General features: G+C 47.7%; 2 protein-coding genes across 2 annotated transcripts in view; both read left to right on the forward strand.

Moving 5' to 3' along the window:
* Positions 1-3,067: 3,067 nt before the first annotated feature.
* Positions 3,068-3,781, forward strand: LOC126504989 (lactase/phlorizin hydrolase-like). The gene has a single exon (XM_050147611.1). It carries the CDS (start codon positions 3,068-3,070, stop codon positions 3,779-3,781), a length of 714 nt encoding a protein of 237 aa, XP_050003568.1.
* A 1,035-nt stretch (positions 3,782-4,816) lies between these two features.
* Positions 4,817-26,266, forward strand: part of Lct (lactase) — a 59,729-nt gene continuing 38,279 nt past the window's right edge. Inside the window, exons 1-9 of the mRNA XM_050147612.1 lie at positions 4,817-4,850; positions 6,983-7,062; positions 11,232-11,315; positions 11,753-11,855; positions 12,980-13,058; positions 15,176-15,896; positions 18,350-18,995; positions 21,767-23,323; positions 24,340-24,608. Coding sequence (XP_050003569.1) covers positions 4,817-4,850; positions 6,983-7,062; positions 11,232-11,315; positions 11,753-11,855; positions 12,980-13,058; positions 15,176-15,896; positions 18,350-18,995; positions 21,767-23,323; positions 24,340-24,608 — 3,573 coding nt within the window. The remainder of the gene's footprint in view (positions 4,851-6,982; positions 7,063-11,231; positions 11,316-11,752; positions 11,856-12,979; positions 13,059-15,175; positions 15,897-18,349; positions 18,996-21,766; positions 23,324-24,339; positions 24,609-26,266) is intronic.

The following is a 26,266-nucleotide window of genomic DNA, read 5'->3' on the forward strand; positions in this document are numbered from 1 at the left end:
GTTGTTGTTTGTTTGTTTGTTTATTTAAGTTGAATGGCACTCGAGGAATAGGACTAGTAATGCACATATTTACAGGCAAAACATTCATCCACACAATTTGTTTTGGTTGTTTTTTTGAGTCTGTCCTGGAACCTTATTCTAGATTAGGCTGCCTTTGATCAGCTTGCCTCTGCCTACCAAGTGCTAGAATTAAAGACATGGGCCACTATTGCCTGGCTAAATTTTAGTTTTAAATAAAAATTAAAAAATGTTGAGATAGCTTAGCAACTAAAGACACTTGCCATGCAACCTATTCAATCCCTCGAAACAACGGTGAAAAGCAAGCCCCTCTACAAAGTTGTCTCTGACTTCCACGGTATGCTGCTGCACATATGTACAGTAGTAATTGAATTCTACAAACTAGAGAAATATGTAAATAAAGCTGGCCAGAGGTGTCACACGCCTTTAATACCAGCATTTAGGAGGCACAGGCAGGCAGATCTCTGAATTCAAAGGACAGCCAGGGCTACACAGTGAATTCCTCTCTCAAAAAAGAAAGAAAAATACTTAAGTAGGCTTCTTGTGGTTTGTATGTGTGTAAAGACAGTCTCACTAAGGAGTTCTGTGTGTTGTGTGTGTGTTTAATGACAGTATTACTATGTAGTTCTGGCTGGCCTGGAACTCAGTGCCTCTGTCTCCCCAGTAGTAGGATTAAAGGAATGTACCACCACACCTGACTTCACATGTACCTTTAGAGACACTTGAAAACTCTTCATCATATTTTAAGGTGGTCATGAAAACTTGATAGTTTGTTTTATTTTTCAAGACAAGTTTTATGTAGTCCTGGCTGTCCTGGAATTCGTTATGTAGACCAGGCTGGCCTCAAGATCCGCCTGCCTCTGCCTCTCAAGTGCTGGGATTCAAGGTATGTGCCACCACTACCTGGTTTGAAAACTTCATAGTTTTTATATTGGCTTTTGAGGTAGCTCACTCGTTAAAATACTTACCTCTTCACCCTCAAACAACAAGGAACTGAGTATGGAAAGTAAATAAAATAAACTTGGATGTGGTATTGTATACTTGTAATCTCTGCTCTGGGGAAGAAGAGTTGCAGATGCTGGTGTTGCCAGGCAGCCTACTAGATAACTCCCAACCCAGTGAATGACCCAGCTTGAATATAAAAAGGGGACCTGCTAGACCAGCAGATAAAAAACTTGTACAAGCCTGAGGACGTGGTTTTGATCCCCAGGACGAACATGGGAGAGTGCCAACTGATCTCATCTGTGATGCCTGACCAAGGCTTTCCCCCTCCCTCCACATGAATACACATGCACATAATAACATGTACACATGTATATAGAGAAGGGTTGCTTCCTACTTTTACAAGATTTATTTATGTGTGTGAGTGTTTTACTTCCATGTATGTATATGTTCCATGCTTCTGGTGCCTGTGGTCAAAGGAAGGCTTCAGATTTCCTGGTAACTCACCACTTGGGTGCTGGAAAGCAAACCTGGGTCCTTTGCTAAAGCAACAGGTGCTCTTAAATCACTGAGCTGTCTTTCCATTCCTATCCCGTTTTGTTTGTCTGAACTTTGGTTTTTCTAGGTGGTCTAACAAGCTCTGACTGGCCTAAAACTCACAAATCCATTACTTCAGCCTTCTGAGTACTGAGTTAAAGATGGGCATCACCATTCCTACTGTGTTTCCCCCCTCTTTCTCCTACCACTGCCTACCGAGTGCTGTAGTTAAAGGCCACCACCGCTGGACTGTGTTCCTGTTTTCAGAGAGAGGGGTTCATTTTTCTTGTGTCAAATTTCATCTGGTTTGCTCAGGAATTTTCAACTTCCTGTCCTTGTATGAAGTTTGTTGGTGTAACCTTCATTCTTAGGAGGGAGACCTACAACCCCATTCCTATGTCTAGAGAACAGTTTGAACAGAAGCCCATGGAATTAGGATTTCCCCTGGAATTCCATGCAGCCTTGGCATAGGGCAAGAACAAAAGATGAAATTGAGTTCCAATCAGGGAGGGAGCTTATCTTCCGGGAAGGAACTACACACAAACACACAGATAATACTTTTCAGACTGCCTGAGAAACTGGTCAGTGAGGGGCAGGGCCATACCTTGACCAGAACTTCTGAGCTGTGCCCTTTATTTAACCTTAAGCCTCAGGGACTGGAGAGCTGTGCCTTGGTTAAGAACTGCTCAGCAGAGGACCCGGTTTGATTCCCAGCATCTATATGGTGACTCAAAACCATGTATAACTGCAGTTCCAGGGGATCTGACACCCTCTTCTAGCCTCTGAGCCTACCTGGTGTGCATGTAATGTTTTCTCTGTGTTGCCCTGGCTGTCATGGAACTCACAGGCCAGTTCTACACCAGACTGGCCTGGAACTCAAGGAGTTCCTGAGTGCTGAGATTAAAGACATGTCACCACTGCCTGGCAATAAATCTAAAAAAAAGAAAATTAGCAAAACTCATATCAGGACCATGAAAATAGCCCTAGAAGTTCAACATACCTCTTTTTTCTTTCCATTCTGTCCACTCTGAATAATTCTTTGTGTTTTTTCAGTGTTACATGTCTGGCATTTGGGGGAACCAGTGCCTGAACCTAGCTTGTTGGGACTGTCACAGTTCACACACCCTAACAATCCCAATAACATCTCGTGGTATTTAAATTTTTAAATATTACCGCAGAGGAGATGGTTCAGTTGGTAAAGTGCTTGCTGTACAGCAATGGGGACCTGAGTTTTGATGCTCAGTGCTCTTGTAAAAAGCCAGGTGTGATGACACAACTGTAATTCTGCACTGAAGAGGCTGGGAAGGCAGCTCCCTAGCGCTCACAATCGGGGAATACGCCCAAGATCTACCTCTGGCCTCCATGTTTGTGCATACACAAGTTCATGAACATGTATACAGAAGCACAAAACTTTTTTTTTTCCTGAAGATTGCATTGGTTGAACCCAGTCCTAATTTAATGATCATAGATAACACAGTTAAATATTGTGTGGATAATCACTGTATTTTATAGCCTCATCAGTGTTATAAGGTCTGGATTCTTTCCACATGCTTCTAACAGACCCTTGAACATGGATCTGCCCTGGACAGCACTCTTCCTGAGCACTGTCCTCCTGAGTCTTTCATGCCAGGGGATTGACCTGGAACCCGACAGAAATTTTATTTCAGCCGCTGGTCCTCTTACAAATGACTTAGTGCTTAACCTGAGCCATCCACTGGGAACCCAGGGCTCTGGTTTTGGACCTGGTAGCAAGGACTTCTACATCTGCCAGCAGCCATTGCCCTCTTTGTTGCCACAGTACTTGAGCAGTCTCCGTGCCAGTCAGGTCACCCATTACAAAGTACTTCTATCGTGGGCACAGCTTCTCCCAACGGGAAGCCCCAAGAATCCAGACCAGGAAGCAGTGCGGTGCTACCGACAACTCCTGCAGTCCCTGAAGGCTGCCCAGCTTCAGCCCATGGTGGTCCTGTGCCACCAGACGCCACCCACCCGCAGCACCATCCAGAGAGACAGGGACTTTGCTGAACTCTTTGCCGACTATGCCACGTTCGCCTTCCAGTCCTTTGGGGACCTTGTTGAGATCTGGTTCACCTTCAGCGACTTGGAGAAAGTGATCATGGGTCTTGCACCCCAGGGTTCGAAAGATTCTGCTCTGCAAACCCTCAGCAATGCCCACAAGAAAGCCTTTGAAGTTTACCACAGAGAGTTCTCTTCTCAGGGTGAGTACACAAGGACATGGTGGCCCGGCAGCAGCCCTCACCACCCACCTCTGTTTGCTTCTTAGGCAGGAACTGATGTCTCTCCCATCTCTGCCCTTCCAGGAGACCCCAGATCTCAGCATTGGTGAGAATTCATTCCCAAGGGGACAAAGATATAAACACACAGCATTTGTTTGAAACACATTTTCTCCCTTTGAGATAGTGTCTCTTGTAGTCCAGGCTGGCTCACTGTGAGGTCAGAAGATAAGTTTGAACCTCGGATCCTCCCAAAATCACATCCTGAGTTCTAAGATGACAGACAAGCCATCACAACCAGTTTTATGTAGGGCTGGGGCTTGTGCATGCCAGGCAAGCGCTCTAACCACTGAGCCATATCCTAAGCTCCTGAAAATTGTGTGTCTGTCTGTGCGTGTGTGTGATTTTTTTTTTGTTTTTGTTTTTTTGTTTTTTCGAGACAGGGTTTCTCTGTGGTTTCGGAGCCTGTCCTGGAACTAGCTCTTGTAGACCAGGCTGGTCTCGAACTCACAGAGATCCGCCTGCCTCTGCCTCCCGAGTGCTGGGATTAAAGGCGTGCGCCACCACCGCCCGGCCGTGTGTGTGATTTTATTTTTATTTTAGATATGTGGGTGTTTTCTCCACATGTTTGTCTGAGTACCATGTGCATGCCTCTGCCCTCAGATCCCCTGGAACTGGAGTTACTGAGGGTTTTGAGTTGCCATGTGGGTGCCAGGAATCAAACCAGGGACCTCTGGAAGAGCAGCCTGTGCTCTTAATGCTCAGCCATCTCTCCAGCCCTTGAAAACTATCTTCTAGACCCTTCCTCAGGTCAAGTCTGTGCAACTGTCTTTCTCTGCCCTTCCTTGAAGGGAAGTTTATAAAGTCAGGATTCCTCCCACTTTCTTCTGATAGCTCCTTTAAGCTGGAGCTGCCTTGGAGAGACAGTGCTGTCCTGAGTCTCTACAAGGAGACCCAATTGTGATTCCCCTTCTCTTAAGGAAACAAGTGTGTACTTTTTAGTTGGAGCTTACAGTGCATCAAGCAAGGTAAAGATAAATAACACACCGATGTGTAATGAGAAGACTGTGATTTGTAAATGTACGATGGAGACTGAAGCTAAGACCTTGCCCACGAGAGGCAAGTGCTAGATCTACAACTGTACTGACTTATTTTTACTAGGAACAGAGTACATCGCAGCGACTAGTGCTGTGTGTAAATTCTTGCCACCTTCTGATCATTCCTTCTGATACCGCCTTCAAATTGAAATTAGCCAGGTGTGGAGGTGCATGTCTCTAAATCTAGCACTTGAAAGACTGAGTGTGAGGATTGTAAGTTCAGAGTCAACCTGGTGTGCAGATTTCTGTGAGTTCAAGACCATCTAGACCCTAGGAAGGGTGTAGAAGAAAAGAGATAACAGTGAAGCCAGTGTTTTAAAATAGCAGCTTTTAAAAAAGACTTTAAAGAATAATGCTGTTTACACCTATTGCTACAATGTTGCTGTTCTATCCTTTTCTGCCAATTTTAAATGATAGAAATTTTTATATACAATGTGAATATGAAGAAGTTAGCTTTTATCTGGTCATAGTGCTCAAGTCTTTAATCCCAGCACTTTTAGGCAGAGACAGGTGGATATCTGAATTTGAGGGTCTACAGAGTGTGTTCCAGGATAGCTTGGGTTACACAGAGAAACCTTGTCTCAAAAAAACAAACAAAATTTAAATGAGCACTACGGTTGAGTGCTTGCATAGCAGAGTGCTTGCCATGCATGCAGGAAGCCATGGGTTCCAATTCCTGCATTGCATGAACTGGGCATAGTGACACATGTCTGTAAGCCAAGCACTGAAAAGGTGGAAGCAGGATGACCAGAAGTTCAAGGTCGTCTTGAGACACATGAGATCCTGATTCACAAATTAATTAGTTAGCTAAAATGACACAAGTAAAATGAGCAGCAAGGACTGAGAAAGTAGTTATTAAGTCTGTAGACCACTTAATGGTCTACATTTGATTTGTACATGTATGGAGCCCTGTGCTGTATTCCCATCAAAGCTTAACCAAGGAGATGGAAGCCAGAGGAATGAATGACAGCTTAAGGTCATCCTCAGTTACATAGCTAGTTCCAGGAAAACCTGGGCAAGAAACGGTGAAAGAAAGAAAGAAAGAAAGAAAGAAAGAAAGAAAGAAAAGAAAAGAAAAGAAAAGAAAAGAAAAGAAAAGTATCCCCCTCCCCCTTAGACAGGGTCTCACTGTCTAGTTCTGGCTGTCCTTGAACTTATTGTATAGACCAGCCTAGCTTGAACTCTCAGATCTACCTGACTGCCTTCCAAATGTTGGGATTGAAGGTGTGTGTCACACCTGGCCAGGATAAAAAAGTCCACTTAAGAACAACAGGATGCAGGAGCTAGATATAGTGATAGGCCAATGATCTCAATACTCAGGAGGATTATGTATTTGAGGCCAGCCTGGGACAGCATAGTGAGACCCTACCACTTGTGCTACCCCCACTCCCAATAAAAGGCTAAGGACTTTAGTAGACATCCCTAGAATGAAGATATGGAAATGGACAAACAGATACAACAACAAGAAAATCCCCATGAAACATCAATAACCGTTAGAGAAATTCAAATGAAAATCATAATGAGTGTCCACTTCCTACCTATTAGGATGGCTATGAGGCAGACCTTGATGGGGACCTGGAGGAGCTGCAAGGTTGTACCGCCCTGTATAGAATGTACAAGGGTGCAGCAGCTATGGAAGAAGAGTGGGAATGCAGATGCACACACAGCACAGGGAAGCAGTCCAGCTAACGCCAGGAACCCCACCCACTGTAAACAACAAGAAGAGTTGACACTGGCAGCTCATCATTGAGTTGTACCTTTTGAAAGGCTGAACAAGGGCTGGGAACACACTTTAGGATAATTCTTGGTATCCTGCCTTTTCCAAGTGCTCTCTGTATTGATTCAAACAACAAAATAGTCTCTTAGCCATGCATAGTGGCACATGAATTTAGTCCAAACACTCGGGAGGCACAGGCAAGCAGACCTCTGTAAGTTCAAGGCCAGCTGACTTCCAGCACAGCCACGGTCACAAAGTAAGATATTGCCTAACAAAATCCGAATAAAAAACAAACTACTCTCTTAGTGAGATATTGTATTTTTAGCCACTTTGTTTTCTAGAGTCTGTCAGTTGCTAAAGAGAAGTCATGGTCCTGATCTATATCTTCAGAAACCCCAACCCTCCCTCAACTACTGCTCTTTCCTGTTTGGTTCCAGGAGGAAGGCTCTCTGTGGTCCTGAAGGCTGAAGATATTCCCGAGCTCCTGCTCTCCCCATCCTGGGCTGCACTCGCCAAGGTAGATACTGCATCTGTAATGCCTAGGGTGAAATGTGATTGTATTTATTTATTTTGAGATGAGGCATGTGTAAGAGGAAAAGAGTGCGAGGCTGCTCAGTGGCAGTGGCGCAGGTATATTTAAGTCAACCTGAGAAGGGCTGTCACCAGAGAAGATCAGACTGAGCTTCTCCCACGGGGCTAGGGATTTTATCAGGGATGGGGAGGAGGGTTGGTCAAAGGGCAGAGGGTGGGTTTGGCCAGGGTTGTTGTTAATCTAGGACATACAGGAATGCTACTTGTGCTGACTTCATGGCATTGCCTTAGGGAAATTGGAACTGTTAGTCCCATGAGTGGGACAGGGGTGGGGTTGGTCCTTAGGATATGATTAATCACAGAGAATGCGGTGCTATTCAGACCAGAATGGGGGTGTCTCCAAGGTAGATGGTCATGCTCTTGTTCCCTCAGTCTCACTATGTAGGTCAAGAAGCCTCGAACTCACAGAAACGCCTGCCTCTGCTTCCCAAGGTGCTGGGATTAACAGTGCACACCAGCATGCCTGGCTAAATTGTGATTTGCTAAAAGTGAGATTTTGTTTGCATCTTTGCTTTTATTATTAGTTAGTTTTAAATTTTTGAGATAGGGTCCTATGTATCTCAGAGTAGCCTAGAACTCAGTATTCAGCAGAAGATTATCTTGAACTTGGGAGCCTCCTGCCTCCAGCTCCTGAGTGCTACAGCCTGATTACAGGCATGTGACACACATCTGGGTGATGCAGTGCTCTCGTTGAACTTTGTGGATGCTGGGCAAGTACTTGACTAACCAAGCTACAAACCCAGCCCTGATTTACATCTCTATAAATTCTTCTAAACAATACCCGTTCCCAAGATTTGTAGCTAACTTCAAAGGAAATAGGCCTGGCTCTTGATTTGTCATGTTTTAGCCTGGCTCCATTGAGAAACCAAAGTTTAGACAGGCATGGTGTCACATGCCTGCAATCTCAGCACTTAAGAGGCAAAAGCAGGAGGATCTTTTTGACTTTGGGGCCAGCCTGGGCTACCTAGTGAATTGTAGACCAAGCAGATACATACTGAGACTCTGTGTCTAACAAAATAAAACAAATATAAATCCTGGGACCCACATAGTCTACACATACTCACATAGAGAGAAAAATATATCAAGGTGCTAAGACTCAGGTGTCCCCACCATTTCCTCTAGTAATTGTTATTTACTTACTCACTCCTTTATTTGCTTATTCATTTTGTTTTTGAGAAAGGGCCACATGTATCTCAGGCTAGCCTAAGTCACTGTATAGCTGAGGATGACCTTGAACTCTCCTGATCTTCCTGCCTCTATCCCCAAGTTCTGGGTTATTGGCATGAACCACCATGCCTGGTTTCCTTCGCGCTAGGGTGTGCATGCTAGGCAAACATCCCTCCTGGACCACATCCCCAGCCCAGGGTCTCTACTAGTCTAAGCTAATAGTTGCCAGTGGAGAAAGAGCACCTCAGGAGAGAGGGGAGCCCAGGTAAGAGCCTCCCATTGGGGGACACTCTTTTTATTTTTTGAGACTGGTTTCTCTGTATAGCCATGGCTGTCCTGGAACTCAGTTTGTAGCCCAGACTTGCTATGAACTCACAGAGATCCACCTGTTTCGGCCTCACGAGTGCTGAGATTAAAGGCATGTGCCACCACTGCCTGTATTTGGAGGACACTTTTATGTGGTGTTAACAGTAAGGAGAATTTTGCTGGAAATATAAGAAATAGAAAAGGAGGGAAACCAGTGAAGGTAGGGATGATGTAAAATGTTAGGAATCCAGTGCCAGCATAGGATAGACACCGGGCAAAGCAGGAGTCTAGAGCCAGAGAGAGGCACACACTGCTCAGGCCCATTGAAGGCCCTGGGGGTTTGCACTTCCCAGAAGGAAAACACACACTGTCCTCCTGGGTTTTACCCTGAGCTTTGTGCTGCATGCATGGGGCAAAGGCTGTTACGGGACAAGGAATTATTATTATTATTTTTGCTTGTACAAGCATTTTTATGATCAGCCCTTTGGTCTCTCGATAGCAATTATTACGCAGTAAATTAATTTAGATGGCATCCAGTCAGCAAGAGATTTATTTATTCAGAATCTTATCGTGGCTACTTTTCAAGTTCCTGAGCTGTCAGATGTGAAATCTGATGGACACTGGGGATCACTTGATAGGAAGACACTGGGGAGCCAGTGAGGGTTGGGTGCTAGGGCATAGGACACTTGGCTCTCAGTTGGTGCCTGACCTATGTGTGAAACAGCTGACCTGTGGGAGGGAAGGGCAGTGATGAGCTTGTGATATTCCAGCCAAGAGAGCAACAGAGTGGCCAGCCAGGCATACGGAGGCAGGTGTGTGTGTGTTTGCACATGTGTGACTCACTGTGCTGTGTTCCCATGTTTAGATCCTGAATTTAAAATTCTTCTAGCATATGTAAACCAGAGAACAGGCAAAATCCTTTGTTTTCTATTTTGATTGTTTTTCTCTGTGTGTACATGTGTGCACTGACGAATGCATTACATGTGTGTGCAGGTGCACTAACCTGCTCATCTGTGAGGCTAACACTGGGTGTCTTTTTCTGTCACTTTCTACTCCTCGCCCTTTTTTGGAATCAGGGTCTCAGTCTCTCTCTGAAACTGATTGTGGAAACACTGATTCCACAAGAGTAACTGTCCAGGGAACGCCCAGGACCTGCTTATCTCCATCTTTCAGCATTAGGGTTAAAGACAAACTCTTGGGATTAACATGGTAACACATGTGCTTAGTCTCACTACTTAGGAGGCAGATGTGTGGAGATCTCTAGAAGTTCAAAGCCAACCTAGCCTACGTAATGAATTCTAGACCAGCGAAAGACTGCACAGAAAACAACAACAACAACAACAAAAGACATGCTCGTGGATTTGAGATAAATTCTGGGATCAGAAATCATAGAAAGAAATTACTGAATGAGCCCAGTAATCAGCCCGTTCCTTTCTTTCTTTCTTTTTTTTCCTTCTTTTTCTTTTTCAATGCAGAGTTTGGTTTCTCTGTGTAGCCCTGGCTGTAAAATGTTTACTGTGCAGACCAGAGTACCCTCAAACTCAGATATCCACCTCCCACTCTCTTTCGAGGGTTGGAATTAAACCGCCTGGCCTTCCTTTCTTCTACCTTTTTTGGGACAGGCTTTCTTTGTGTAGCATTGGAGAGTGTCCTGGAACTTCTTTGTAGAAAAGGCTGGCATTGAACTCAAAGAGATCCATCTGCCTCCACCTCCCAAGTGCTGGGATTAAAGGTGTGAAAAACCACTGCCCAACTGTCTTTGATTTTTTTTAAAATTCATTACATTTTTATTTTATGTGTGTGTGCTGTGGTGTAAGTGTGTTATTTGTTGTGTGTTGTATGTGTGTGTCTATTATGTGTATCTGTGTGTGGTGTGTGTCTGTATGTAAGCGTGCACATCATAGGGCATTTATGTGGAGAGCAGAGGGAAATTGGGGAGTCTCAGTTCTACCCTCATGTGCAATGGGGTGAACTCAGGTCATCAGAGTCGAGGGCAGACACCTGTAGCTGCTAGGCCCTCTCACTGTTCTCCTCCTCTTCTATAAGACAAGATTTCCTGTTGCACAAGCTGGCCTTGAACTCATGAGGTAGCCAAGGATGAGCATGCTGGAGTAGAGACAGGCACCACTATGTCCTGTTAATGTGGTGCTGGTGACAGACCCAGGGCCTTGCACACGCTCAGCAAGCGTTCTTCCTAGTGAGCTACAGGCTCAGTGAGCTGGAGTCCCTAGCTAGACTATGGGTTAGAGAGCGCGAGTGATCAGGGCTGTGTAGCTTGTTTTTCTGCTAGTAGAACTGCTCAAGCCAGGCTTACCTAGGGCGCGGGGTGGGGGACTTCAAGCTGTGGCCTGAAATGAAAACCAAACCCAAAACCCAAGAGGGTTCCCAGATATCACAAAGGTCAGGGGAGGGGGATCCCTGGGGGAAGCTCCAGACACTGATTCCCTCCCTTGGTGCTCCTCCATTTGCTGGCACCGCACACCCAGCACACACATTTTCACACTTGCGGGTTCACCACACCCGCTCCTGCTGTACTCACATGCACACTCATCCGCAGTCATGGGGAAAACCAGCACACTTCTGAGGAGGCCTTGTTCTAATGCTTGATCTCCCTGTTTCTAGGACTCGGTTGACTTCCTCTCTCTTGATTTGACTTCTACATGCCAAAGTGTGGCGACTCTACCACAGAAGCTGAGTGACCTGCAGGTAATGTGAGGGCTTTTCCATCATGATAGCGAATGGACAGCTTATCAGAAATGTGATAAACATTTGCCTAAATCGTGGCCTGAGCCTTACATAATGGCAATCAATAACATGATCACGAACACTCATGATCATGGTGATGCAGTCTCTTGGTTAAACATTTTAGGAAGTGCAGGTTCCTACACAAGCAGAAACCTTGGTCTCAACCCTAATCTTTTTGCTGGCCTATAAAGTGCTCCGTCTAAAATGAGTTGCTATGGTTATCACTTCATTTAGGAAGGGCTGGTGGCCGATGGTCACTGACTAGTGTCGCTCTGCAGAGTCCAAGTCTCTGCCCTCTGTAGGTAGGGTGACTCGAGGTTGTTTCTAGAAGGTGAGCATGTAGCGTCTCCCCTGTTCCCATTACTAAAGGCATATTTGTTGGTCTTCACCTTTTCTAGAATGTTGAGCCCAAAATGAAGGTTTTCATCTATACCCTAAAAGTTCAGGATTGCCCATCCACAGGGAAGAGCCCCTCCTCACTGCTCTTCAGCCTGCTTGAAGGTGAGTGGACCGACATGTGGCCAATGTTGAGTGACATTTGTTACACTGGCCTGTGGGGAGCTATCCTGACATCGTGGGTTCTCATGAGGGAGGGGTCTAGGAAAATGGCTGAACTAAGAGCCTACCAGGTGAGGCTCTAATCCTATAACTCCCCTGGCAGTGAGCTCCTCCTGTCCGGGGACACCGGGTGGTCCTGTATAGATGCCAAGGGTGTCCAATATGACATGTTCCTGACTCAGGTGTGAACTGTCAGCATGGAAACATAGACTTGTGTTCCCCTGTTCTGAGCAGCCCTGGAGGCATCTAAGATGCTGAAAACCTCTGGTGTAGGACCTGTGGTCTAGAGGTCACTGTGTAGTCCTGCCAGGCCTTGAACTCAAGGGCAGTCTATTAGGTGCATGCATGTGTGCATGTGTGTGTGTGTGTGCGTGTGTGTGTGTGTATTTGTCTGTGTGGGTGCAGGTGCCTGAGGAGAATAGAAGAGGCTGTTGGATCCTCCGGAAATGGAGTTACTCACAAGCAGTTGTGAGCTTCCTGCAGTGGGTGCTGGAAACTGAACTCGGGTCTTCTAGAACAGTTTGCTCCTTATCCAGAGTGATCTCTGAGCTAATTCCACATGTTTACCCAGATGGCACATTAACAATTAACTGCCTACACCCTTCTTTTTCAAAAATTTCACAAGATGTTGGCAGGGGCAGACACTTTTTATCCTAGTACTCAGGAGGCAGAGGTAGGTGCATCTCTGAGTTCAAAGCGATCGACGTCTAAGAGCAAGTTCTAGAAGTCAGAGCTACATCTTGAAACCATATCTCAAAAAAATACCAAAAAAAGGGGGTACCAAAAAGAGGTGGGAACACGTGCCTAGTCCAGACTGCCCCTGAGTCCTCCTGGGACCAGGACTCCTGGGTGGGTCCAGCTATCTTCTGAAGCTTTGGGTCACTGGTTTTCACCCTGAAATATGAGGACCAACATTCTAGTTCTAAGCAGCCCAGATGCATCTATGTTATCTTCAGAAGGGCTTAGCATCGTCACTTGGGTTAGAGTGGTTTTAAAATGAGGTAAACTACTGATTACAAGTTTCTGCTCCTGCTCCACACACAGTTAACAAACTTCTCTTCTTACAGCCATAAACAAAGACCGAGTACAGACTGTTGGGTTCGACATCAGTGCATTCCTGAGCTGCTCATCCCGTTCTGAGGAGAGGTAATGCTGACTTGTGCGTTAACAAGAAGGAGCGGTTACTATGGGTTCTGTTGTGTACATGGGCAATCACTGGGGACCTTTGTCCTTGTGTTTGGTTTTGTTTGAGGCATGAGTGTGCGCATGCAGGATCCTGAGTGAGTGTGTAGTGCACCACCTGCCTGAGTGAGCCCACAGAGGTCAGAACGTCAGAAGGACAGATCCCTTGGAACTAGAATTCCCATGTGAATGCTGGGAGCTAAACCCAGGCCTTCTGCAACAGCAGTGATTGGTCTCAACTGCTGAGCCATCTCACCAGTCCTGACTTTGCCTCCGGGGACAACAAACAGGCCACAGTCATTTAGGAGATGAGAGGTGGAGGCTCAGAGGGAGGCTGGAGAAGCAGTAGCTCGTGGAGATGAGCCTGGGCCCACACAGTCCAACGTCCTCACTGTCAGATCTCCTAGGTCTGCATATTTAGCAGAGCTGAGATAGGATACTGGGGAAGTGTGCACATATGTGGCAGAGAAAGCAGGTTATGGAGCCAGCTCCATGGTTCATGGGTAAAGGCACCTGTGCCCAAGTCTCCGCACATGCCGTGTGCACACCCCACACACAGAGACTCTGAATGAATGAATGAATGAATGAATGAATGACTCTCCTGCCTCAGAAGGGAAAGGCCCTTGCCTGTGTCCTAGTTGACTTTCTGTTGCTCTGACTAAACAGTGACCACAGCAAACTGGGGAGGGCAGAGCTCATTTCATCTTACAGCCTACAGTCCTCCAAGATGGGCGTCAGGGCAGGAACTCGAGGCAGAGTTGAAGCTGAGGCCATTGGGAAATGAATGCTACTTGCTTGTTGGCTTTCCATGGCTTGCTCAGTCCTCTTTCTATTTTTCAAGATTTCTTACTTTATGAATTTGTGTGTTTTGTCTGCATGTATGCACATCAGAGGAGGCACTGCATTGTTGGAACTACAGTCATAGACATTGCTGAGTCAACATGTGGGTGCTAGGATTTGAACTCACAACCTCTGAGAACACAACCAGTGCTCTCAACCTCTGAGCTGTCTTATCTCTCCAGCTCCCAGTCTGCTTTCTTGTACAACTCGGGACCATCTACCCAGGGGTCGTTCTACCTACAGTTGGCTTGGCCCTCTCACACCCATCATTACATCAGGACGATGCCCACAGACCAGTGTACAGTCCAGCCAGACATAAACATTTTCTCACTCAAGGTTTCCTCTTCTCAGATGACCCCAGCTTGGTGTCAGGTTGACAAAACTGAGCAGCTCAACACGCAAGCCAGGTGACCTGAGTTTGATGCCCAGGTCCCATGTAAGTGCAGAGGAAGAGAACAGACCCCATGAAGTCCTCCATATATAAAAACCACAGCAATAAATAATGATAGTTAAAGGTGAATAAATATAGTAATTTATTGAAGTGAAGAAAAAGAGAGAGTAGGTGCAAATCTGAGCAGCCCACTAAAGCTTCATGAAATTCCCAAGCCCAGTTCTTCAGTGTGAGATGTGAACACTTCTGAAGCACAGCACCGACAGGAAGCAGAGCCTGCTTCAAGGGATCCTTATTTTAAAAAGTTCTCAGATCAAATGGGCTGGAGAAGTGATTCAGTCTGTCATGTGCTTTCTCTGTTAGCATGGGAGCCTGAGCAGAGAACAAGCAAAAAGAGCCAAGAATGATGATGAATGAATGCATGTCACCCCAGCGCTGAGACAGAGATGGTCCCCTCTTGGCTCTGTTTCTTCTGACCCTCCTCCTTCTGATTTTCTTCTTCCTGACCCTCCTCCTCCTGACCATCCTCTTCCTGAGCCTCCTGCTCATTCTGCTCCTTCTTTACTTTCTTTCTTTTCCTTCCTTTCTTTTCCTTGCATCTTTCCTTTCATCCTTCCTTCCTTTGTCTACTTCATCTTCCCTTCCTTCTCTTTTCTTTGTAAGGTTTAACTTGTAGCCCTGGCTGTGCTGAAACTCACTCTGTACACCAGGCTGTCCTCACATTAACAGACATCTCTCCCCATCTGCCTCCTGAGTGCTGAGATAAGGGCATGAGCCTCCATGCCTCACCCTGTGGGGCGTTTGTAACTCAGTCATTAATTGTGTCCCTTGATGTCGCTCTACCCCACAGACCATCTTGTTCTCTAACTGACAGCCTGGCCTTTCAGACTGAGGAGCAGCAGGAGACAGCAGTTGTGCCCTCCTCCCCTGTCTCAGCCTACCAGAGAGTCTGGGCAGCCTTTGCTAAGCAGTCTAGGGCAGAAAGGGATGCCTTCCTGCAAGATGTGTTCCCAGAAGGATTCCTCTGGGGCGTGTCTACGGGAGCCTTTAGTGTGGAAGGAGCCTGGGCAGAAGGCAGCAGAGGGCCGAGCATCTGGGACCACTACAGTGACCTGAACGCTGCCAAGGGCCAAGCGACAGCAAAGGTGGCCAGTGACAGTTACCACAAACCAGCCTCCGATGTGGCCCTGCTCCGAGGCCTCAGGGCTGGGGTGTACAAATTCTCCATCTCCTGGTCCCGGCTGTTCCCCACTGGGCAGAAGAGCAGCCCCAACCTACAAGGTGTCGCCTACTACAACAGACTGATAGACAGCCTGCTGGACTCCCACATCGAGCCCATGGCTACGCTGTTCCACTGGGACCTGCCCCAGGCCCTGCAGGATGAAGGCGGGTGGCAGAACGAGAGTGTGGTGGATGCCTTCCTGGACTATGCAGCCTTCTGCTTCTCCACTTTTGGGGACCGTGTGAAGCTGTGGGTGACCTTCCACGAGCCATGGGTGATAAGCTATGCAGGCTATGGCACTGGGCAGCACCCACCAGGCATCTCAGACCCGGGAGTGGCTTCTTTTAAGGTACTTCCTCCCATCCCTCAACTCCTATCAATTAGAAGACACAGCAGGCTGTGGTCTCCCAGCCCTGGAGAGAAAAACAGAGAGAGAAGGATAAGCAGGTGGTGTTAGTGTTGTCTCGCACACCCAGGCTGATACTGAACTCCTTTTGTAACTGAGGATGATCTTGAACTCATGACCTCTTGCTTGTTTTCCCCCGAGAGCTGGGGTCACAGGCATCTCCCACCATGCCTGAGCTTTAAACAGGGATGAGAATTAGAACTAGGGCTTCTTCTATAATAGGTGAGCAGTCTTCCAACTGAGCCACACCCTCTGGCCTGGTCAAGGCTCCTGGACTCCAGAGACAAGTTCCGGGCTGGGAGGATTGTCCTCAGCTGTAGAGCTCTGTCCTAGCACACATGTGGCCTGGCTTCAGTCCCCACCTCCTTGGTGCTGTGATGACAGACATGTGCCGCCCATGCCCAGTTATATTGGGTAGACCCAGGGCTCTGTATTTCAGGAAAGTACTTCTGTGCCTATTACTCAGCTGTGGTCATAGCCGTTAAGATTTTGTTTATTTATTTGCATTGGTTTATTGAGATGGGTCTCTGTTTGTAGCTCACGCTAACATGAAACACACAGTTTTCAGTTTTCAGGACACAGAAATCCTCCTGCCTCAGCCTCTGAAGTACACACTGAGCCACCACAGCTGGCTTTGGTAAGCTTTTGTTATTGTTGAGAAGTTCCTGAGTGTTTTTAGTGTCTCCTGTGATATTTTATGTATATTATATACAGGCTGAGAACGTCTTCATTTCCCCTCATTTCTGTAGCAGTTCCTTTTCTCACTGCTAGGACAGTACACCTGTCAAAAGCACTTACAGACTGGGTGGTGGTGGCATGCAACTTTAATCTCAGTAATCAGGAGGCAGGCAGATCTCTGAGTTCAAGGCCACGATGGTCTATAGGACAGCCAAGGCTACACAGAGAAACTGTCTGAAAATACAAACAAACAAAGAATACCACCACCAAAAAGCACTTGGGGACGGAAGGGTTCTTTGGCTCACGGTTCTAAGCTGCAATCCTGTATAGTGAAGAAGACATGGCGGCAGGAGCGTGAGGCTGCGGGTCTCACCGCATCCACAGTCAGGAAGCTGAGGGATGGATACTGGTGCTCAGTTCAAGTTCTCCCTTTTATTCCGGTCAGGACCTCAGCATGGTACGGTGCTGCCCACCTAGCTTGGGTCTTCCCACTTCCAAAGACCCAGTGTACAAACGTCCTCAGAAACTGTCTCCGAGACTTGCCCGGGTGTCTGCTAGATGGTTCTAGATTCTGTTGACGGTGTTCACCGTCACAAATTATTATTTCTTCCCTCTTCTTTTTGTGGTCCAGTGGGTGAAAGGTCACCCTCAACATCACATGATGCCCCTTGACTCTGAGGTCCTGGACTTCAAGAGTGTCAAACCAAGTGCTTTGAACCGTGAACCATACCCGTCCTCTTTCGGTTCCTACTCTGTATTACTTCGTGGTGTAATTCCTTGTGTCATGGCTGCTGGGACAAGACAGCATCAGCTGGGGCTTATACAGTTTCCTCAGAGTCCCAGCCCCTGAGTAGTCTGAGATCAAGGCACTGACTGACCTGCTTTTGTTTTCAGTGGGATCTGTTCCTGTCTGTCCTCTGGGAGGGGGAGACATTGGGAGCAGTTGGGTGTGGGAACAGACACACAGAGCATGGCCACTGGGGCTCCCTCTATGAGGATACAGCCTCATCCTGTCCTATCCAGTCGCCTCCCAAGGGCCTCTGTAAACACTACCACCCTGAGCCTTCGGCTTCACATTTCATTCACTCAGCCTGAATAAAAGTTGACAGGGAGATTCTTGTGACCACTAGCGTTTCTTGCCATGATTGGGCCTTTTCTTTTCATTTTAGGTTTTTGAGACATGGTCTCTACATAGACCTTGTTGTCCAGGAATGTGTTCTTTATACAAGACTGGCCTCAAACTCAGGGATGCAGCTGCCTCTGCCTCCCTGTGCTGGTGCACGTCCACACCAGCTGGGTGCCTTATGTATTTGTTTTGTGGCATTTCCACAATTGGCCTTAGTCTAGTGATTCTGGTTCCTTACCACTCTGTGGTCAGTACCATTCCATTCTGTGGTACAGCTGTGATGACTCTTTGCCTTGTTTGAAGAAGGGTCCAACGAAGTCCAGAATGGCCTTGAACTTGCTATGCAGGCAAGGATGAAGAAGCAATCCTCCTGCTCCATGTCCGGAGTTCTGTCAGTGCAGACTTGCACCACCATGCCAGGTTCATTAGTGCAGGAAATGGAGCCCCGGGTTTTGTGAATATGAGGCTGTCTACCAATCCTGCCATGTCCCAGACCCATTGCTGGTTCTGCTGACTTCAGCAGGAACTTGTTGACACTTCTCACTTGCTGGTGCCACTGTTGACATTATTTTCCTCCTTCTTTCCTCACGAGGTGGCCCACTTGATCCTAAAGGCGCACGCCAGAACTTGGCATCACTACGACCTTCACCATCGCCAAGAGCAGCAGGGACGCGTGGGCATCGTGCTCAATTCTGACTGGGCAGAGCCCCTGGATGGGGAGAGTCCCCAGGACCTTGCTGCTGCTGAGCGCTTCCTGCACTTCATGCTGGGCTGGTTCGCTCACCCCATCTTTGTGGATGGGAACTACCCCACCACCCTCCGGGCCCAGATCCAGCAGGTAAACCAGCAGTGTGGGGGTCCTCTGGCCCAACTCCCAGAGTTCACTGCAGCGGAGCAGCAGCTCCTGAAGGGCTCTGCGGACTTCCTTGGTCTGTCTCACTACACATCCCGGCTGGTCAGCACCGCTGCGCAGCTGACCTGTATCCCCAGCTATGATAACATCGGAGGCTTCTCCCAGCACGTAGACCCCACGTGGCCCCAGACTGCATCTCCCTGGATCCGGGTGGTGCCCTGGGGCATAAGAAGGCTGCTTCGGTTTGCTTCCATGCAATACACGAAAGGAAGAGTTCCAATCTTCGTGGCTGGGAATGGCATGCCGCTAGGGGAAGGAGAGGATCTCCTTGACGACTCGGTGAGAGTGAACTACTTCAACCTGTACATCAACGAGGTGCTCAAGGGTAAGAGGGTTAACCTGCTGATTCCCAAGTCTTCACAGTTGTGTAATGGGACAGACCAGAGATTGAACTTGGACCTTCAGGCTTGCTCAACAAGAGCCTTTACTTCCTAAGCCAATTCAGCCTCTCCAGTCTGTGTTCTCACTCTCTTAGTAATCAGTGTTAATTGAGAACACGAGGAGCCTGGATCTGTGTACGACAGTAAAGGTGTAGTTGAGTAATGTCATCTCTTCTGAGGAGACTCAGTCCACAGTGGGATACAGCATGGACTGACACTTAGGACAGGACCCCAGCCCACTGACTGCCCTCAGAGCACTGTCCCCTTCAAGGCCCAGCTCCCTCAGCTGCTATCCAGTCTGCATTGTACCTCCCTGTTCTGCAGGTGACCCGTGCATACATGCTCAGTCGGACCCAATGCATCTTCTTATCTAAGTGGGAAAGGATGGCAAGGGGTTTTCCACATATCAGTCACTAACCTAGATCAGTTCATGATGGCTGTCACTCACAGAAGCCAGTGAGCAGGGACAGGGATGCTCTCTGCAGAGACTTGGCCATCAGAGGAGGCGGGGTTAATAGCCTAGCCCAGTCTTCCTTATCTTTATCAGCCACAGTGTCTGTATGGAGTTGGGAGGTCGGCTTCACGCCAGTCTATGCCTCCATCTTCGTGTGATCTTTCCTATTAGGGACACGTGTCGCTAGGCGTGGTGGTGCATCCCTTTATCCCCAGCAGCTGGAATCAGAGGCAGGAGGATTGAGAGTTCAAAGTCATCCTGGAATACTTAATGAGAGCTTGTCTTAAAAATAGTTAAATAGGGGTCTGGAGAGATGGCTCAGCGGTTAAGAGCATTGCCTGCTCTTCCAAAAGTCCTGAGTTCAATTCCCAGCAACCACATGCTAGCTCACAACCATCTGTAATAGTGCCCCCTTCTGGCCATCAGGCATACACACAGGAAGAATATTGCACACATAAATAAATAAAAAAATAAATATTCTAAAAAAAATAGTTAAATAGGCCTGGGATGTGGCTTGGTAGATTCTTTCCTAGTATCTGACAGTTGTGGGTTCCGTCCCCAGCACTGTGTCAACTAAGGAGTGTGTGCCTGTGACACCAATGCTCAGGAGGAGGAGGCCGTGGGATCAGGAGTTCGTGTTTATCCTCAGCTACACAGAGTTTGAAGCCAGCCTGGGCCACTTTGTTATTGTTTTTGTAATGTGTATAGAGTCAGGCTGGAGTCGTTGTGGGAGGTGGCAGCTGGAGAAATGGCTCAGTGGTTAAGAGCTCTGGCTGTGTTGGGAAATGCTATTTTAAGGCATAGGACTTTTGTGTATGTTGCATTTGTTTAGTCCTGTGAAGCTGTGATTGTTTGCTTGTCTAAAGTACCTGATGGTCTAATGAAGAGCTGAATGGCCAACTGGGCGGCAGGAGCAAGGATAGGCGGGGCTGACAGGCAGAGAGAATAAATAGAAGGGGAAATGAGGAAAAGCAAGAGTAAGAAGCAATAGAACAAAGAGAGGACGGCACAAGGTTCCAGAGACCCAGTAACACAGCCAGCCCCAGAGGAAAGGAAGACATAAAGAAGTAAGCACAGGAAAAAGCCCAGAGGGAAAAGGTAGTTGGGATAAGTTTTTAAAAGCTGGCTACAAACAAGCCAAGGCTGGGCATTCATAACTAAGTATAAGTCTCATGTGTGATTTAAATAGGGGTTTTGCTAGTGGCCACCAAAGCCAAAAGAGTAAAAACATCGCACTACCAGCTGCTTTTCTGGAGAACATGAGTTCAAGTCCCAGTATCAACATGGCAACTCACACTGTACTGTATGTTCTGTCTCTTCAAGAGACAAGCCACGCCCACTCCCACTCCTATCCACTGGGGCAGGTGATCTTCAGCTTCAGGCCTGAGCTCTCTCTCTCTTCCATCTTCCTCTTGGAGATGCAACTCTCTCCCCACTTCTCCACTTCCCTCACTTCTGTCTCTCCCTCTTCTCTCTTTATAGGCTCTCTCTTGGAGAGGCGCTTCCATCTCTCCTCTCCCCCTGCCCCGTTCTGCCACTCTCTCTCCCTCTCCTTCTTTCTGCCCTTTCCCTTCCCTTTCCTAACCCCTAAATAAATGTCCAACTCCACTCTGTATGGTGTGCCTATCCTTCTCTCTCTTACCCACCCCCCACTGCCACATGGACACCGGTGCCGTCCCTGCCTGACCAGGGACAAGCCACCTGCCGGCATGGCCTCCTGCACTGTCCCTGCCTAGTACCTGCTGTTCCCGCTGCCCACTGCTGGGGGCTTGCACCGTCCTAGGACTCACTATCTGCAGCTGGGGACCAGCCAGCTGCCCACAAGGTTGCTGGGGACCAGCCATCTTCCTGCTGCTTGGTCTCCTGTGCAGTCCCTGCCTGGGACTGGCTGCTTTCCACAGCATGCTGCCGGGGACCCGCAGCAAATCCATTTCACACACCCTCTGAACCTCTAGTCCCACAGAACCTGATGCTTTCTTCTGACCTCTGCATGCCCTGCACATATGTGGTGCACAGACATACATGCAGGGAAAACACCCATGCACATAAAAATGATTTTCAAATTAAAAAAGGAGGAAGGAAAACTAAGGAGGATGGGATCCTAAGGAACAACAAATGAGGTTGTCTTCTGGTTTTCCCATGCATTCTTTCTCTCTCTCTCTCTCTCTCCCTCTCTCTTTCACACACACACAGACACACACACACAAACACACACACACACGCATGCACTCGCACAGGGCTGACTTTGTTTTCTCTTTACAGCTGTCAAGGAGGATTTGGTGGATGTCCGTGCATACATTGCTCGTTCCCTCATTGATGGCTTCGAAGGACCCCCAGGGTACAGCCAGAGGTTCGGGCTGTACCATGTCAACTTTAGTGACAGCAGCAGGCCGAGAACTGCCAGGAGATCTGCCCACTTCTTCACTGGCATCATTGAAAAGAATGGTTTCCCTGCCAAGGAGCTGAGAAGAACCCCAGTGCCTATGAAAGCAGACTTTTCCTCCAGAGCCACAACCTTCTACAACTCCCCATCTGAGGTGCCCTCCCAGGCTAAAATCGTGTGGGAGAAGTTCTCCAACCAGCCCAAGTTTGAGAGAGACTTGTTCTATCATGGCACATTCAGAGATGACTTCCTGTGGGGCGTGTCCTCCTCGGCCTATCAAATCGAAGGAGGTTGGGATGCTGACGGGAAAGGACCCAGCATCTGGGACAACTTCACCCACAGTCCAGGGAGCACCGTGAAAGACAATGCCACCGCAGACATAGCTTGTGACAGCTATAAGAAACTGGATGAAGACCTGAACATTCTTCGCGCCTTGAAGGTCAAGGCCTATAGGTTCTCTATCTCCTGGCCTCGGATTTTCCCAACTGGAACTATCAGTTCCCTCAACGAGCAAGGTGTCGATTATTACAACAGGCTGATTGACGGCTTGCTGCAGAGCAACATCTTCCCCATGGTGACACTGTATCACTGGGACCTGCCCCAGGCCCTCCAGGATATTGGAGGTTGGGAGAACTCTTCTTTGATTGATTTGTTCAACAGCTATGCTGACTTCTGTTTTAAGACCTTTGGTGACAGAGTCAAGTTCTGGATGACCTTTAATGAGCCTCTGTATGTGTCGCTGTTTGGCTATGGTTCAGGGGTGTTTCCCCCAAATGTGCAGGACCCCGGCTGGGCACCTTACAGGGTCAGCCACACACTCATCAAGGCTCATGCTAGAGTCTACCATACTTATGATGAGAAATACAGGCAGGAGCAGAAGGGGGTCATCTCACTGAACCTCAACACTCACTGGGTGGAACCCAAAGACCCAGGGGTCCTAAGAGATGTGGAAGCTGCCGACCGGATGCTGCAGTTTTCCCTGGGCTGGTTTGCCCACCCCATTTTTAGAAACGGGGACTATCCAGATGTCATGAAATGGAATGTGGGGAACAGGAGTGAACTGCAGCACCTGGCGGGCTCCCGCCTGCCCAGCTTCACACAGGAGGAGAAGGCGTACATCAGGGGCACCGCTGATGTCTTCTGCCTCAACACCTACTCGTCCGTGTTTGTGCAGCACAGCACCCCAAGGCTGAACCCACCCAACTATGATGATGACCGTGAGCTAATGGTCAGCGATATGGATTCTTCGTTGACCTCCCCGTCAATGATCACAGCCGTGCCCTGGGGGATGCGGAGGCTGCTGAACTGGATCAAGGAAGAATATGGCGACATTCCCATTTACATCACGGAGAATGGACACGGGCTGAACAGCCCTACGCTAGACGACACACAAAGGATATTCTACCAAAAAACCTATATCAAAGAGGCTCTGAAAGGTACATGAGGCTTCTGCTCCTCTCACTAAACCTCAACTCTCCCTGTCCTATGCCTCTCTTGTGTCCAGTTTCCCTGTCCTCCATCTGTCATGTGTCCCATGCTTTGGCAGGCACTCTGAACATCTCTCTTTTGGGTTTGTGCCAGGGCTCAGTTAGTAAAGTGTTTGTCTTGTAAGCCTAGGGACCAGAGTTCAATTTCCAAGGAATTATCAGGCTTGTACATTTGTAATCTCTGTGCTCTCTGGCAGGCAAGCCTAGCCCACTTGCTGAGCTCCAGGTAAACCAAAGTGAGTGATGCCCAAGACTTGACGTCTGAGGTTGTGTTCTAGCCCCAAACATACACACACTTCCTCCACTCCCAGCCCTGGAGTGGACAAGGTGCACGGCTGCAATCCCACACTGGAACACTAGGGGCAGGAGGAGCAGAAAAAAATCCAAGTTTATTCTTGGTAGTGCAAGACCAGCCTGTGCTACCTGGAATCCTGTCTCAAAATGTTTCAAATGATATCAAGAAATTCACACTTGTGTGCTTACTAGCTACATGGGCTGAGGCTCTTGAATTTGAGGCTTATCCCTTTACCTTAACAAATAACACTTGCTGTAAGGTCGCTGAGGCCAGGAAGACTAAGAGTGAAAAGTGGTGGTCGTGGTGCTGCAGGATTTAATTAGGCAGCTAAGGATGAAGAGGTAGGCTGAACTCTGAGTATGAGGCCAGCCTGGTCTGCATAGTGTGTTCAGGACAGCCAGAGTGACACAGATAAACCCTGTCTCAAAGAAGAAAAAAAAAAAACAATAAACCCTGTCTCAAAGAAGAAAAAAAAAACCCACAGAGACAGAAGCAAAACAACAAAAAGCAAAAAGTATGAGTGGTGAGGTGACATGTCCCTCTCTCAGGAACCATGTGATTGCACACTTGCCTGGTTTAGCATAGGAGTCCAGTACCAGTACAGGATTGGCTTCTCGAGAGCCCTGCCTACTGGTTAAAGCTTTCTTCTGCTCTCTTTGGCATTTCCTAGCCTACAGGCTGGATGGTGTGGACCTTCGAGGGTATATTGCCTGGTCGCTGATGGATAACTTCGAGTGGCTGTCAGGCTACACAATCAAGTTTGGACTGTATCATGTTGACTTTGACAATGTGACCAGGCCTCGAACAGCAAGAGCCTCGGCCAGCTACTACACAGAGGTCATTACCAACAATGGCATGCCCCTGGCCAAGGAGGACGAGTTTTTGTATGGAGAGTTCCCCAAGGGCTTCATCTGGAGTGCAGCTTCTGCTGCCTATCAGGTGAGGAGTGTGGAGCCCTGAGCTCACTTTCCTACTGGGTGCTGGGCCACAAGCGTGTGCACAGGACTGGAGGCACACAAGCCAGAGCCACTAGTGAACCTGTACACACCAGTGTGCATGCGAGGATCCATGTGCCTCAGTCCCCAAAGTCAGTGAGATCCCTGTGGGTAAGGTTGTCTTGTTCCTTGTCTAGTAGCTGTGGTGTGGTTCCTGACACAGGCCACTATGGAAAGAAGGGTTAATTTCAGGTTCATAGTTTAAGGCTGAGGAGAATTCCTGACAGCAGCCAGGTGAGGCAGCTGATCACATGACATCTTCAGTCAGGAAGCCAAGAGATGTGGATTCTGGTTCTCAGCTCACTTTCTCGGTTTTTTTCGGTAGACTCCAGCCACCGAACGGTAATTGCCCACATTAATGGTGATTTTTCTTTCCTTAGTTAATTCAGTCTAGAAACTTCTTTATAGATTGGTCAGACATTTGTTTTCTAGGTGTCTGTAGATCTTGTCAAGGACTGAGATGGACATTTGCAGGGCCCGATGGATCAGGTAGAGCCATGACAGAAGGTTCAGGAAGAGCATGCAAACACGTAATCTCCCTGGAGGCTCCATCTGTGCAGGCAGCTGACCTAACTGGCCCAGCAGTCAATCCGGGCATTTTCTGATGCTCTGACCTGGGGCTGCTACTGAGTTCACGACAAGGAGGTGAACACAGAACATATGGTGCTGTGATTCCCTTTTCTCAGGAAGAGGAAAGACGAAAGATAGGGGGCAAGGACAGTGCAGGTATGGTGAGTCTTCAGAGGGCATGGGGCTCCACCTTTCTTCTTCTTCATCTTCTTCTCTTCCTCCCCTGTTGTAAGAGCTGCGGGCCTCTTCCCACAGCCCGGCTCCTCGTTGTTTGGCTAGTTTATGCCCCAAAATAACAGCACACAAATTGTATTTTTTGAAATACTGCTTGGCCCATTATCTCTAGCCTCTTCTTGGCTAACTCTCGCACCTGGACTAGCCCATTTCTAATAATGTGTGTAGCACCCCAAGGTGCGCTTACCGGGAAGATTCTAGCCTAGGTCCATCCTGGGTCGGAGCTTCATCGCATCTGCCCAGGAGAGGGGAGCATGGCATCTGAGCTCATTTCCTCTTCCTCTCAGCATTCTGTTCTGTTTACTCCACCCACCTATGTTCTAACCTATGAGGGCCAAGCAGTTTCTTTATTTTTTTAACCAATTACCTTCCTCCATCATTTCCCCCTTTTCTGTTTAAGCAAAAAAAAAGAGGAAGGCTTTAACTTTAATTAGCAAAATTACATATAACAAAACAGTTATCAAGTAAAAATTACAATATTTACGTTTATATTATCTTTATCATAACTAAGGAAAACTATAACTAACTAGTCTTCATCTCCATCAGAGACTCCCGAAAGATACAATATTACCTAAGCAAACAAGAAATAAGCAACTTTTAAACTCTAGAAATGACAGAGACATCTCGCTGCCTAGACAGTCACCCAAAGTTTCTCTGTACCATTGGGGCATCCATCTTTGGCCTACAGGCCCATAGTATCCAGAGACATTTTCATGAAGCAGGAAATTTTAAAGGCAGTTCAGTCACTATCTGCTGTGTTCTGCAGAATGTCTTGCAGACTCCTTCATGAATCAGGAA

The sequence above is a fragment of the Alexandromys fortis genome, unplaced genomic scaffold (genome assembly GCF_014885135.2).
Source record: "Alexandromys fortis isolate MF-2015 unplaced genomic scaffold, M_Fortis_MF-2015_v1.1 scaffold_58, whole genome shotgun sequence".
Taxonomy (NCBI): Eukaryota; Metazoa; Chordata; class Mammalia; order Rodentia; family Cricetidae; genus Alexandromys; species Alexandromys fortis.